Source organism: Girardinichthys multiradiatus, chromosome 8, assembly GCF_021462225.1.
Source record: "Girardinichthys multiradiatus isolate DD_20200921_A chromosome 8, DD_fGirMul_XY1, whole genome shotgun sequence".
Taxonomy (NCBI): domain Eukaryota; kingdom Metazoa; phylum Chordata; class Actinopteri; order Cyprinodontiformes; family Goodeidae; genus Girardinichthys; species Girardinichthys multiradiatus.
The window spans coordinates 9352140-9368381 of NC_061801.1; the positions used below are offsets into that span (position 1 = coordinate 9352140).

General features: G+C 39.6%; 1 protein-coding gene across 2 annotated transcripts in view; it reads left to right on the top strand.

Annotated features, from left to right (window-relative positions):
- LOC124872654 (membrane-associated phosphatidylinositol transfer protein 2-like) overlaps positions 1 to 15632 on the top strand; it is a 107549-nt gene extending 91917 nt beyond the window's left edge. For both annotated transcript variants that reach the window (XM_047372899.1, XM_047372898.1), the window contains 4 exons: positions 3810 to 3959; positions 4049 to 4232; positions 5060 to 5188; positions 5514 to 15632. In XM_047372899.1, coding sequence (XP_047228855.1) covers positions 3810 to 3959; positions 4049 to 4232; positions 5060 to 5188; positions 5514 to 5849 — 799 coding nt within the window. In that variant the 3' untranslated portion in view covers positions 5850 to 15632. The remainder of the gene's footprint in view (positions 1 to 3809; positions 3960 to 4048; positions 4233 to 5059; positions 5189 to 5513) is intronic.
- The last annotated feature ends 610 nt before the right edge of the window (positions 15633 to 16242 follow it).

Below are 16242 nucleotides of genomic sequence, written 5' to 3' on the forward strand. Positions count from 1 at the left end.
GCCCACTGTAAGGCCTTGCCTGTCAATAATCCGATAACATATGAAATCTTCACATCATCATGGGGAAAGGAACGGGGGAATTGGTTGAAAACCAGGGAGCACTGAAGCAAAAATCCCCCACAATTACCCACCTCACCAGAACACTTTGCAGGGTTAGGGCAGTAAAAGCACTGTTTGGATAATCTGCGTCTCTGTGTCTCTTCTAAAGTGAGATGGGTTCGTCCCACCAGCATGGGCTCAGGGTCAGGAACTGGTTGTTGAGGTGGAGCCTTAACATAGGGTGGAAAATTACTCCTCAGCTGAGGTTTGTAATTGGACCTTTCTGCTCTGGCTCTTCTTCTCTCTCTTATTCTGTTGCCAATTCTAGTAGCTAAGGAAATAACTTCATCTAAGGTAGAGGGTTCATCAATCATGGCTAACTCATCTTAGGGAATTGTCTAGAGCTTGCAAAAAGGTAGTCTTTAAAACTTCATTATTCCAACCTGAAGTGGCTGCTAACGTACGGAATTCGATAGAAAACTCAGTAATGGGTCTATGACGTTGTTTCAGGGCTCTCAACTGTCGGCCAGCACTAGACTTGTCTAACACAGGGGAAAAAGTCAGTTTAAACTCCTTGATAAACTCTTCAAAAGTACAACCAAATTCTCTGCAATCAGGAAACTGGGCCTCAGCCCACTGTAAGGCCTTGCCTGTCAATAATCCGATAACATATGAAATCTTCACATCATCATGGGGAAAGGAACGGGGGAATTGGTTGAAAACCAGGGAGCACTGAAGCAAAAATCCCCCACAATTACCCACCTCACCAGAACACTTTGCAGGGTTAGGGCAGTAAAAGCACTGTTTGGATAATCTGCGTCTCTGTGTCTCTTCTAAAGTGAGACGGGTTCGTCCCACCAGCATGGGCTCAGGGTCAGGAACTGGTTGTTGAGGTGGGGCCTTAACATAGGGTGGAAAATTACTCCTCAGCTGAGGTTTGTAATTGGACCTTTCTGCTCTGGCTCTTCTTCTCTCTCTTATTCTGTTGCCAATTCTAGTAGCTAAGGAAATAACTTCATCTAAGGTAGAGGGTTCATCAATCATGGCTAACTCATCTTAGGGAATTGTCTAGAGCTTGCAAAAAGGTAGTCTTTAAAGCTTCATTATTCCAACCTGAAGTGGCTGCTAACGTACGGAATTCGATAGAAAACTCAGTAATGGGTCTATGACGTTGTTTCAGGGCTCTCAACTGTCGGCCAGCAATAGACTTGTCTAACACAGGGGGAAAAGTCTGTTTAAACTCCTTGATAAACTCTTCAAAAGTACAACCAAATTCTCTGCAATCAGGAAACTGGGCCTCAGCCCACTGTAAGGCCTTGCCTGTCAATAATCCGATAACATATGAAATCTTCACATCATCATGGGGAAAGGAACGGGGGAATCGGTTGAAAACCAGGGAGCACTGAAGCAAAAATCCCCCACAATTACCCACCTCACCAGAACACTTTGCAGGGTTAGGGAAAGTGACGTCGCAAGAATGAGGTAGCTGTTGAAATACCGGTAGTGCGGTAGCGCCATCTACATGTGTGGTGGACTGTGAACCTAAGGTTTGTTGCAGCATGGAGGCAATCTGCTCTAGCTGTTGGTTAGTCTGGCGTTGTTGCTCTGAAAGGGAACGGAGAGAAGAGTCATGAAAGTGGATTTGGTTTGCGTGTTCAGAGAGAGTTCTACGAAGTGGTTCTGCTGGGTCTTGGAGGCCAGAGTGGTCTGTCATTATTTTCGCAATAGATCTGACCCACATACAGAGAACACTCCGGAGAACAGAATAAGTTAATGATGTTTATTGAGTCAATGATAATCAGGAACATGAAAGGATGATTCTCCAACTGTACGGAATGAGGGGAAGAGAACTGGTGAAAACGGAACTAAATGACACTGAGCTAAGGACAAGGAATTATTATAATCATGAGAACAGCTTACTAAATGGGTGTGGTCAGGTCGCCAGGGGTAGAGGGATTCAGGATCTAGGTTGTCGAGTTCGAGTTTGTTAGATGATTTCTTAGGTGCTGTTGTGTGTGAGCTCGGAGCAATCTGGAGTAAGTTCGGTGTGCAGATACTTGCATTGGAGGGTGGACAGGGTACGCTTATGACTTGGTCCAGGAGACGGAGGAAGCAGGAAACTGCCAGCTTGATGTGAATCCAGACAAGACAAGACAAGAGATAGGAAACGAAGTCCTCAGAACATAGATAGTCTTGATCATCCAGAAAAACCTCTGGACACATAGTCAGTGTTCAGTGACATAAATCCAGGGTTTAGGTTTCTAAGCCTGCGAAGGAACATAAACAAAGTTACATGAGATCGAAGGACAAAGCATAGACTTAGCGTTTGGCTTGAGCTTGTTACCACTGAGGGCAAAACACTCTGGCGTTGAAGTGCTGGCAGCCTCCTGCTCAAGTACTTCTCAGAGTAATCAGCAGAATAAGTCGCACCTGTAACCTCGCACACCTGAGAACTCCAGCACCATCTGAAACACTGACACTATGTTGCATGCGCAATAACACAAAACACAACCCAGATCCTGACACATTGCATGCAACGTACAAGTGAAACACATGGGATTAACTAAATGCTGATTTTAAATCACCGTAATTTTTCCTACTTTACCCTGCCCAGACTATAAAAAAGGAGAAAAGAAAGAGAAAAGAACAAAATTGCTTTTGTTGACTTCTCTTCTGCGGAGTCCGAGGATGGTGGTGTAGTCACACGCCCGTTAACAATTCAAAACGGTCAACATCTCCTTTGCCGAAGAGGAAAGATATGATGAACCGTTGACTGTCGACTGGAATAAACGGAAAATGCGTTTACTTGGAAAAACTACTTGGATTTTAATTTCACCTACTCTAGGTGTTCGATTGGAAAGTAAATCTTCTGGTCTTCTTATCCCAGCAAGACTTCAGTTTAGAAAAGCTTTTCTAGATGGTCAGTGTAGAGAATGGAAATAAAACCCACCCGCGAGCTTCTGATTATCTAGAGATTTGCCTACTTTCGTAATTACTGGCAGGATACGGCTGGAAGACAAATAGCGTTAGCTTGAGCTGCTATTTATCACCTCTGCTGGTGATGTCAGAAGTGCAATGCATGCTGGGAGGTGTAGTAACAGTCCATTTACCTGACAAAATGAACGGTGGCTCAACAGTTATTTGTTTTTTAATCACAAATGTTTCAGATCATCAAAACATCATATTAGACAAAGATAACCTTAGTCAATACAAAATTATATTTTAAATAGAACCTTTCTGACAACATGAAGTAGGCTGAAAGATCTCAGAAAGCGACACATAGAGCCCCGGGCTAAAGAAGTTTAAAGACAGAAGGAAAAACAAAGTCATCAACATCTATCAGTCTGGAAAGGGTGACAAAGCCATATGTAAGGATTTGGGACTTTAGTGAACCAGAGTAAGAGCCATTATCCACACATGGAGAAAGAATGAAATAGTGGTAAAACCTCCCAAGAGTGTCCGGCCTACCAAAATCACTCCAAGAGGGTCTGAACGATTTATCCTACTCAAAGCCTGAACTGAGCCCAACTGAGATGCTGGGGCATGACTTTAAACAGTGTTTCTTGTGAAATACCTTTGCATAACATTTGTTTTGAACTGGCGCTGAATTGGGTTGAACTGATTTTGGAGACTCTCCAATGTGTGAAATCATTTAAAAGCTGCGTTGTTTAATTATCTGAAACATGCCAGTGTGACAAATGTTATGTACTTGGAAATTTTAACTACCATTGTAGTAATCTGCTTCCTTTCCTCTGCTGTGTCTCTAACAGGGGCGACCATACATTTGCAGACAGTTATCTCTCTGTTGTACCGAAAGGAACAGAATTCGTTGTTTTCAGTATTGACGGGTCATTTGCTGCTAGCGTGTCTATAATGGGAAGCGACCCCAAAGTTCGAGCTGGAGCTGTGGATGTGGTGAGGTACGGATAACACCAGCGCCTCATGTAGAAAAATACCTCGCAGAATTTCAGGTTGTCCAGATGAGCTCACACCTTGCTCTTCAATCCAGGTTCTGGCAGGACTTGGGCTACTTAATTGTGTATGTTACGGGCCGCCCTGACATGCAGAAGCAGCGTGTGGTGGCCTGGCTCTCCCAGCACAACTTTCCACACGGCATTGTGTGCTTCTGCGACGGGCTCGTTCATGACCCGCTCAGACACAAGGCAAACTTCCTCAAATCTCTCATCGGTGAGGTAAGGGAAGCTGGGATGGGTCTGAGGCAGCTATATAACAAGATACATCAATGAGCAAATCCATAAAGCTGCACTACAAGCTCAGTTTTCTGTTGTTGTCTCCGTGCACATCATTCACTCAGTATATACTTGCCGATGCAGCGTGCCCGTCATGGCCAGAAGATTCAGACAGTTGTCACCTGTTTTCACATCAAGTTGCAGTTGTTCATACTTCTGCCATAAATACAGCAGGTGCAGATGTGACAAAGAGAGAAAAATATGGCCCCACAGCAAGCTGCAAATCCAAGCATTGAGCCCCTTCTCTACATTGTAAGAACCACATCTGGCTGTTGCAGGGAAGACTCATTAAAGGGGATGTTTAAATGTATTTATTGATTTGAATTTTTAACTGATTGTTGCAAAACTGATAACGATTTTCTAAACTCAAACGATTCAGATTGAACAGTAACTTGCAGCATTTATGTGATTCTTTTACAAATAAAAAGCTCTTAAAAAGCAGCTGCAAAAGCAGTGTTAGAGTTTAAGCTTGTTTGCAAAGAAGAATGTATAAAATATTATAATATTAATAAGCTGGTAGGGACAGATCTAAAACTTCTTGCAGGAGTAGGAATTTTCCTCTAAAGGCCGATTTACATAAATATGGTCAAAATTTAAGGACAGTGGGGATACTACATGCTTGGCAGGACAGTTTTAACAACAGATCTGTCTTTGTGTGAAATTTGTGAATTAATCAGATGCGTACATTCTGTTTTGCTGCCTTAAGTGCACAAAAAGCTTTGTGAATACACCTGTCACTTTTTAAGATTTACTCTCACTTATTTGTTTAGGCACACATGAGGATTTTTGCTGCCTACGGCTCCGCCAAGGATATCGCTGTGTACTCATCTATCGGCCTGCCCCCCTCTCAGATATACATTGTAGGAAGGCCCACGAAGAAGATGCAGCACCAGTGCCAGGTACCATAATTATGTATCCCAACTTACTGCAGGAAAACTAGCAGACAATTCCAGAGCATTGTCGTTTCAGTGTTCAAGTCTGTACCAGTTTCTCCTAAAGTATTTTAAAGTCATTGTTTTATCTTGATATTGTAAAAAGAACTAATACTTTACCAGATAAGCGTATAGAAATCCTACCAAAAACTGACAGATTAGATGTTGAAATGGCTGAATTCTGAATCTCATACATTATTTGTAACAAAAATGTTTCTTTAACTTTACTGTTATAGTAAAGCGCATTGGCTGCTGTCTGTTCAAAAACGTGATCATCTCACATATCCTCCAGTTTATTCCAGACGGATATGCGTCCCACCTGTCCCAGCTCGAGTATAACCAAAGGTCTCGTCCCGCCAAGTCAAGTACCCGCATGGTCCTCCGCAAGGGCAGCTTGGCTCTGGGTGCAGCCGGAGGAGATTTTCTCCGCAAACGCAACCACATTTTCCGCACCAATTTCTCCCAGCAGCCTGGAGGCTCCAGCTCTGCCAGCCAGCCGGTACGGACCGAGCGCACGCTGAGCCAGTGCGAAGGAGAACGTGAGCGGTCATTCGCAGCCACAACCCAGAGGAGTATGAGTATGGCAGCAGGGTGCTGGGGCCGCGGCAACAAGGAGGGCCCCAAGTAAAGTTTACACAAGGAATAAAGGACCTGGCCTGAGCCACCATGACCTCTGGACACAACAAGGAGGATAGACGGTGGGATCTGGATGGACGGATGTGTAGAATTATAGCTGGTGTGTTGAGGAATGGCATGCAGAGTGATCTTTCCAGGAGGAGCAGACTTTCAACGCCAAGTAGGAGGCAGAGATCAAAAAGTTCTGTAGCATGATTCTCTTACTGTCAGACTTTTATAGTATGCATCACTTTAAAAATAAGATGAAATATTGTAAGCCTTAAAATAATCTCGTTTAACGGGACACCTTGCTTTCCGCTCTCCGAAGGACACTCTGTCTAAGCATTCCCGCTCATGAGCTCAGGACTGTTTCATCCTCAATCGACCATAAGTCAGAGGCCAAGTTTATTTGGCTTTCCCCTCAACCTCTGTTTTTTGCTGTTTCAAACCCTCACGATGGTTGGGAAGAAGAGAATAAGACCCTTATGAAACAAAAAGGTTAAAAACAAAAGCAGATAGTTTTGGTTTATTTTGTACCTTCATATGTGAAGTAGATTAAAAAATACATCCCTTGTGTTCACAACTATGGAAAGATGTAGAGCTTAGTGAAAGAAAAAAAAAATTGCATCATCAGGCTGTTTTTTATGAGCAGCCTGTTGTGGACACAAATATTTTTGTCTCATTCCTTTAGTCGTAACAGTATAGTCATAAATATGCTAAATGTCACATATGATGTATTTTATTGTAGCTTGTTTCTTTCTAAAAAGATTATATATTATCTATTGGAGTTCTATAACAAGATTTCCTTACAGAAGACGAAGAGTTAAATAGAATACTATGTTAAAAGCAGGTACCAACCCTCCCCCTAGTCCATATGACTCAATGTGTGTCTTTTCTGAAACTCCTGCATTAGACATCATTTCATACCAGAAAGAGTCTGGTACAACTCTGCTTCACTGTAGTTACTGCAGATGTTTGCAACAACACAGAATACAAGGTATAACGTTTTTAAAGTAATCAGACTTGTGGAGCCCTTTAAAAATCTAATTGATAACAGCGTTGTGTCTGCCTCTATTCTTATTGGTCTATTCTTCTTGATCCTCAGCTGGTTGGGATGATGGCAGAGCAGATACATTTTTACAGTGTGCACCATTTTACTCAGAAATTGGAGCCTCTGTATCAAAAATTTGACAACAAAACAAGAATATTCTCTAAATTTTAAATTGCAACTGGAAACTTGAAGACTTCAAGCCAGACCTATAAAATCCAATATAGTGTTGGCCGCATAATAAGTTGTTGGATTGATTATCATAAAAGCTGCCTAAAAAGTTTATCTTTTCATGTTTTAGTGTTTTTACATAGGTGGAAAAAGCACCTTATTTGTGCTTTTTTGTTTCTTCCCATTTTTACCCAGGTGTCAAGATTCTGAAGCTGGAATTGACCTTTAAAGCTAGAGTTGGGACTTGGATGTTCTACACCAACCCCAACCTCAAAATGCAAAATCCAACATGGCTGCCAACTGTATATTAAATGTACAATTAGCAGTGATGGGCTATTTATTTACAGTTGTATTTATTTCATTTTACCAATCACCAGTCATAGTAATGTCCAGCCTTTGGTAGTGAAGGCGTTGTTACAGAGTCTGAACGTGTAAAATGCTGAAAGATATGTCAACTTATATTGCTAATAGGGTTAGTCTAGCCACTCCGCACAATTAGCAGTCCAACTTTTTGGAACACGATTAAAATGGGTAAGATGGCATTCCCAGATCCAGTTCTGACTTCTGAGATAAATTGCATCGAATATGAAACCAAAACTGTCTGCTTTTTTTACACGCTAAAGTCTATTACTGGCATAAACTAGTCCATTAAATTAGAGTTTGGTCAGTAAACTATATTGTAATTTAGGGAAAAGCCTTTCTAGTCCGAGTCACAGAACAGCTTTGTTTGTCATCTTTCTTTTTTTTCAATATACATTGCAGGAGAGCTGGAGTTTTTATTCGACCCTGTGTGTTAATGTGTGGCCTCTTGGTCACTCAAGGCCTTAATATCCCACAAGACACTGACTCTACAGAGAAAACGGAAAGCAGAAAAACAGGGCATGCAGCATTAAAGCAACAACGGAACTCTGTACAGTCCACAGCAACTATCCCTTTATATAATCATCTGCTTACAATACCTCGGATCCACCTGCTGGTAGCGTTTTGTACCCTGCTGCTGCGGCTGGGAGTTGACTAGGTGGTGTCCCCAGGCTTTTTGCTCTTGATGTTTCTACAATACAATACAGGACGGACCTGGTGTTGCTGGCTGAGGACCAGCAGCATGTTAAGCAGGAATTTCACAGCTTTTATTGGAACATGAGTCGAAGTATGTACCAAAATGATTCAGCCTGAATGTTGCAAATACTGGGATGGTCCTTTCAGGGTGAATGCTGAGGTTGGGAGAATATACCCTGTGGCTCTCCTTCACCAAGATGATCTACTATGGTTTTGCTGCTTCTGTGTTCTAAATTGTAGAATTTCATGCAAAATGTACACTGGAGAAGAAGACGCCTCATGTCTGATCACGGAGGTCAGAGTGGACAAAACAGATGATCCCTATTGAATTAAAGGAAGGGTCTGTAGGTTATTAGGTTTTAAAACAACAGTCAGGTACCTAAATTAAGAGTAAATGTCCAGATATCCAGAACAGATGTGCTTCCACTTTAAGTGATGGAGGAGATACCTCAGTAGTGAGTCAAAATTTTTAAATGGCGTGAAGTGGAGATGAGAATCTGTCTGTCAACGACTGGATTTTTTTAGTTTAGCAAAGAAAAACTAGTCTACTTGTAGCTTACACTTTTCTCTTTATATTGGCATATTTGTTTAGGCTTCAAACATTCTTTTCAATAAATTAGAAATTTATTTCTATATATCTGTAAAATTACTTTTTCTTACCATTTTACGAAGTACTGTTTTTGATCCTTACTAAATCTATAAATAATTTAATACACGGCTTCTGAGCTAAAACTAAATAACCTTATGCTCAATGGGTGATGGAGCTGAGATTTATATAAACAGGCATTTTAAACATCAGTTGCATGTCACACACTTTCAAACCTGCACAAAAGAAATTCTCAGCAGCAAAGGTTTTTAGTTTATGGAGACAAACCACATCATAATTACATTTGTACTGACAGAACAGTCAGATGTCTTTTTCAGACTGTTTTAGATCTAGTAAACCTTCAGTGGGCTGTCATTCAAACAGTGGGCACCAAGCCATGTTTATTAATTGGATGGAGAGAGCCACTCTTGATTAGCAGTTTTTGCCAGTGAGATGAAATGAGCTTAATAAATGACAAGTTATTGGCTTGAGAAAAAAATGCAAAATTCATAAATAAAATTGATCAAATTCATTACCATATAATAATGCTATTTATGTTAGGTGAGCCCATGTATTTTTAGAATTATCCAATCATTTAATAATTCAATCTGCCAGATCTAGTCTTTGTTTTTTAACAGCTTGTTTCAATGTTTTTAATATTTTAATCAATTTAACGTATCACCTTGTGTTTCACCAATGTGGAGTGGTACTGGTGTGGTATCCTACAGAAACAGGCCATGTGGGAGGAGCATGCTGGTAGCTACCTGATAGCTAGCTAGCCTAAATAGAGGTCATGCTGTAAAAGTAGGTTAAAGAATGACTTTTAGAACCCAAACGCTCGGACAGGCGAATAAACCGCAACTTGGGGTTAACTGTCTAGTCAAGGGGCAAATAAACATGTGATAGGAGTAAGCTGGAATCAAACCTACAACTTTCAGATTGCAAGACAGCTACTCTTCCCACTGACACATGGTAGCCTAGCGTCATATCTGGGAAGACGTCAGTGGAGGCATCGTATGATAGTATAGACTGGTGGTGAGATTCTCTTCAGGTGATAAGTTAGAGTGAAAATACTAGTATCTTAGTAAGGGAGACTGGTGATGGTTGTCACATTTTTACAATTGTCCAAATTCCTAAAAAAAATGTTAGTCTAAAAAATTTTTATATCAGGAAAAAGCTTAAAATCTCAGTTAATAAAACAATTTACCGATTATTTTGTATCTTATTCTGTTCAAAGGTTATTGATCACTCAATCAAAAAAAGTTCACCTGTTAAAACCAATGCCGACACTGTATTGGTTCTCACACCCTATGGAGTTGGTTGTCCCAATGTTATGTTAATGGGGGAGCGGGGGAGCAGTCAATCTTTGGCTTAACATTTCAGTAATTTAAATAAGCTAAAAAAAAACACATGAAAAACTCTACAAAACATCAATTTCACTTAAAGTCAAACTTGGCAAAAATGACAAAAGATCCCATAGTTTGTCAGGTTCAAAGCTTCTAACATCAATTCAAAATAGTTAACCACTAAATAAAATGGAAATTCATTTTCAGTGTATTTGTGTTTTTAACAAAGCAGGTAACTACAAAATCATCCCCTTGTATAAAACACACAAATGAATCAGGAATTTCACTGCTAGCACAGAAAACTCAAATTCAGTTGTAACATGCAACATTACTTTGTACAACTACATTTTTCAGTCACTATCATTGGCAGACTCACAGTTGTAAGGCTCTACACACAAAACGCAGAAACGTTCCTCATCATTCGATGATTCTGAGTGACATCACTTCCTTTTGTTGGTTTGCTTCTTTTTTTTCCTTATCTTTTCGAAGCAAGGGTTTTTTTCATCCCGTGTTGAGATAGTTCTGTTTCTCTTTCAATTCTCTGTTTGACAGGAGAATCTGGGAATGGCACTGGAGATTTTCTTTCTGCTTTGGGTCTTCTCCTGAGGACCAGCTTTTGTGAATGGACACAACTCCACTAAATTAGGCTTAAACCTTGTGTCTCCAGAACTTGTGGGTGATTCCAAAGGGAGAGAAACTGGAGAGGCGTTACCGTGCAACTGTGGGATTTCTGGTGCACTGTGCTGTGTGCCATGAGAAAGCACTTCATTTTTAGTTGGTGGAGAATGCTGTTCTGGTACCAGAGTTGGATCAAGATTGGGCCGGTCTGTCACAGTTGCCAGGACAAATGTAATCTCAGGAAACGCTTCTCTATTAAACAGAAAGAAACCACTTGTCTGGAAACCATCCTGAATGTTCTCCATGCTTGCTACTAGAGGGAAAGCTGTGGCAATAATTTTTGGTATGACATAAATGCTCATGGGTTTTCCAGGATTACGCAACATCCATGCAGCTTACACAGTGATGACATGCCTCTTCAGTGGAGCAAAAACTGATAGTTGAAGGGGCTGGAGACGGTGGGGGCAGTGAGGGGGTAATATGAGCTAAACAATACCAATTTATTTGATGTAGCTAAGCCCATCAATTGCCAAGTGTGATCGATGATTGTCAAGAAGAAGAAGAAGACAGGTTGTGTTTTTGGTGCACCTGCTCTGTGTTTGGAATTCTACAAAATGTTCTTCCTTCATCCATCCACTGGGATTTGCTACTCCTGTGCTTCCACCTTGCAGAAAATAGGGTTTAAGGTTGACTCTGGGGAAAACAAAAAATGGGAGTATGCTTTTGACTAGTGTTCACCTCTCCCCAGAAGTCAAAGATCCAACTTGTAGCTTCAGGGGTCCTAACTGAAATGACCTGATTTCTTTCCATGAATCCACTAAGCCAATCTGCCCCTGCCATCTTCTCTTCCCAGTTTTTACAAATGGGTATTTGAGAGTGAATGGCAAAGGTGAAAGCCAGCTTCCGGACATCCATTAGGAAAAGTCCGAAGTATATGTCTGATGCCATGAGGCAGTAATCCACCAACTCCTTGCGGACTTCCTGCCCATTTTATCTATCAAATAGAAAGGTAAATTAAAAAAATGTTACTCTAGAATAGCATAGCTTGTCTCCAGTCGATTTTTTTAGCTTAGCAAAGAAAAACTAGTCTACTTGTAGCTTACGCTTTTCTCTTTATATTGGCATATTTGTTTAGGCTTCAAACATTCTTTTAAATAAATTAGAAATGTTTTTCTATACATCTGTAAAATTACTTTTTCTTACCAAAAAATCAATATCTTTCCCATCAAATATTTTGACTAGTGACCTAGTTTTTAAACGTTTCAGTCCAAAAATTATTTTACAGTGCCCTCTGCGGGCTCATATATGAGTGTGACAAACAACACTGATCTTCCCTATTTACTAGTGATGTGACGTTCACGAACGAATCGATTCTTTTAACGGCTCCTTATCTTGAACGATAGGACTCGAGTCTTAGTGAGAGGCGTTCTTTGTTTTTTACTACTTTGCTTGCTTATAATGCTATGTCTATCTTTTAAATCCTGGAAAATGTTTAGGATCCTTCTTTCAGAAAAGTGAAGGACAATGCAGAGGAACAGGTGGGGGAGGGGTGTAGTTACTTTTGCTCCATACAGCCCAAGAAACATCTGAGTACTTTCTTTCTCATATCACAGCAATAAAGACAGTAAATCTGTTGATTTCCTCATACAATACTGCCTGTTTCTGTAACTCAAATGAAAAATTTCCAACACATACTGACAGCAAAACCTTTAAAATATTCCCCTTACACTAAATGCATTTCACCATCACTTAAACTGGACCTGCATTCAATAGACAAATGTTTAAAATTGAGCACCTGACTGTAATTCTGTTAATTTCAATTCAGCCTCATAAGTAATGTGGAATGAATTGGATTAACTAGTCTGGATAATTACAGAGCCCTTCCTTCAAGCCTGTGACCAGAGGAGGGATGTGTGGGAGCAGCTGCAGAAACTGTGGATGTAGAAGTGTATCTGTTTCCACCCTGTGTGATCAGCATTGTCTTCAACCAACCACAAAAGCCAAAATCATTTTCTAAAGCTGTAGTGAATCAACTATTTAACCTCATTGTTTATTTTTGCACTAGGTTACAGGAGAGTATATAATATGTATTGTTTATGTCACTGTATTTTTAACTCCTCTGTAGTGAAAACCCTCTTTGATTTATGCCAGGGTATATACTGTGTATGTTTTGCATAGAAATTAAAGCAATGTCAGTATAATGAATGTGCCAAACTGGCTGGAGACGAAGACAGGAGTATTTAGACTAAGAAATTCAAAGTATGACTGAGACAGCATCGTCTGGTATTAATATATTCCTGTCATGAAGCTTTTCTAGTCTTCAGGACCACATTTCCCGTAAGGTTTTTAAAGTAAAGTTCCAGTTCCAGGGGTCTAAATACCCTCATGACTGTATGACAATATACTGTTAATTTAGGGATTTTAATAATTTAACTGAACCATTCCAGGGTTGAATGATCAGACTAAATACAATAGTTGAAATCAATTTTAAAATCAGTTTTTGAGTCCTGAATAAAGCTGCAGAATATCAGGAGATCATACAGTTTATTGCAATATTGCAATGATGTTGTCATACACGATAAATCTTCTTATTTGTTAGAACTATTCTCCCACCAGTCTGTGTGAGCATCCACTGCTCACACAGACTGGTGGAAGAGAACCGTTAGCACCACTTATTAAACAAACTTGGGTTAAGGTTCATATATATTTGAAGATAAATGTATAATTTACACTTTTTGTGGGTTAATAATTAGTAAAAACTCAATGAATTCAAAGTTGTGCACCTGATTCTAGATTTCTAAAAATCAATAAAGTTAAGTAATCATTCCATCCTGGAAAAAGAAAGTTTCATAAAAAACCTAACGTTGAACCGACTTTCATGCCTAAGATGGTTGTGTAAACCTCTGAGTATAACTGTAAGTGTAACTTCAACTCTGTGTTATAATTTGACCCATTTTCATTCCTTTGGTTGTTTGCATATTGTCAGTTTAGTGAACTAAAGGTGTGTTGTTCTGCTAGTTACTGATCCCATGATGCTGGGAGTCGTTATAAACTACCCATCTATCCACATGTGTAAACAGCTTGGTTAAATATGTGCCCACTGAACAACAACACTTACTTCTAATTTTAACTTCTATATTTTCTTTCCAGGCGGGATATGGATATGCACTGTTTGGATTGACCTGGCAATTCAGCCACAGGTCAAGTGTAATGAGCACATGTAAAACAATCAACACAAAATGGCTAAAATATTATTGCTGTTGGTGTCTTTTTTTTTTGGCAAGCTAGACAAATATGTGAGGATTACTGAAATAGATCAAGAGCAGGTGGTCTTTAATATTTTTTTTAAATGTACATAATTGAAAAAAATGGCTATAACGCAAATTTGTTGATGTGTGATGTTCAAAATTTAACAATCATTGACACTGAATGGATTCTTAATTCATATAATTCTCAGGCAAATATGTAGGAAAGGATAATCTGATTAAAGGTAAATCCCTGTGCAAATAATCAGTATGAACCAAGATAGGCACAGTAATTTTAGACCTGTTTCATTGACAAGTAAGACAACTATTTTACATTTGTTAATAAATCAAACAACATGAGCTTCCTAGTGGAAGATTAGGCATGTGCCGGTCACCGACATTACAGTGTAACAAGGTTTTAATCAGTTAGTTTCAAAACCACAACATTTTTTTCCCTCACACTGTTTCTGCCACTTAAAGCCTTTTTTAAGTTGATGCCAGAGAAAGATAGAGTGAGCAGATTTTTCTTAGCTGTATAGAGCCCCTCCCCACCCGTTGCTAAATGCTGCCAGGTCAGCTAGTCAGAATAGTAATCTATTCATCTGTTTTGAAATATTAATGGTCGCAAAAACATGGACAGTCATTGTGCGGAAACCAATGGAGACCCACCCATCAGTCCTTTTAAGGGTAACACTGTTTTTCATAGTATAATTAGCAATCTATGAACTGGATGTTGGTGCAGCAAGCCGACTTCAGGCTACATTAGCAGATAGCCCAGCCATTGCAGCTAATATCTGTTTGTTATAGCTGAGCTACTCTATTTCAGATAATAAATCAATTAAATTAATCAGATCATGGTAGATTTTGGTTTGAGATTTTTGTGTCAATGTTGTGCTGCCATGTATTTTTACTGAAGGCTGTCATACTGTTAGAATCAAACCGGTCCATGCCTAATTTGGATTCATTCAAGAACCTGACTCACATTCACTCAGTAAGTTCTGAGGTCCATGTTTACCTCTATTTCATTCATCCTGATTGAAACTGCACTTTTGCAATCCTTCTTTGTTCTGCCATGCATTACAGGTTTTTGGACACAAATTGTTCCCTTTCGACCGTTTGGCTGCTGAGTTAAATGTCCATCCACCTATCTGGATTCACAGTGTACAGGAGCCATGAAGGTGTCTGTGTAAATACTGTAAAGATGTAGAACCTTACTGGTTGAGAGTTATTTATTTTAGTTAAGAATCATGATGTTCCTCTGGAAATTTCAGATAAATTGTATTTAAACTATGTGGCATTTTTTTTTTGTCCCTTTGGCTCTCATTTAAGAAAAGGAGCATGGAAGGTTTTTGATTTACTTGTGCTATATTGTTGCTCCCAGCAGAGGCACAGTTTACCACAACACAAGCTACTGGCAGTTATAAACCACCTGCAGACAGCTCTTTGTATTCAAACTACAGTTGACCGAAGCTGTATCTCAAGCATTTTATAGGATTTCATGTACCGGTAACAGTTTTTCAACCTGGAGTATTTTACAAAACCTTTGACAGAGACGGCTTTTATCAGTCACAAGTACGTGCATGTAAACTTAAACCCCATAAGAAGGAACTGTTTAACAATCTGTTGCATGTCCTCTATCAAACTGGAACTACTTAACAATAATACAACAGTTATGTTGTTCAACATTTCTCCGTTCCTCAATAAACTATAGATATGGAAAAAAGAATTTGTACATCATTTTTGAGATTACTGCAGTTATGCCGCTTTTGGATGAAATTAAGACATTTGCACCTTTTTTAAGATATTTTGTGCTTTCACTCAGATCTGTTGATTGTGAAAGGGTTACAATTTGCATTATTTAGCGGTTAATGGAGCAGTTTTGGAGTTTGTAAGAAATGTTACACTTCTCACATTGTTCAAAATAACAGAAGAGACGTACCAACAGATGGTTTAGTTTCACGCTGCATACAGACCACATAGAACACATAGAAAAGCTCCAGAGATTTACAATGACAGGAAGAAGGTTATGATTAAGTCTAACCACTACTCCTCTATGCAGCTCCTATGATTTACTTATTAATAAGACAGAAAAATGTGTTTATGTGTGTTTATTGTAGTTTAGAACCACTCTTGGTTTTTAACAGCTCACCTCCCAGGGCGCCATTCCATCGGAGGGCAGCATGAGCACTTGAGAGGAAAAGAAAGTAAAAAGTAATTTGTTAATTGAGCCACAAACAATTCTTCTATAGTTTGTCTTGACATGTTCGTTGAATGAGGCGGGGTCCTTTGCTGCGCATAGTGTAAGAAAATACAGCTGTACCCTGCGGGTAAGAAAC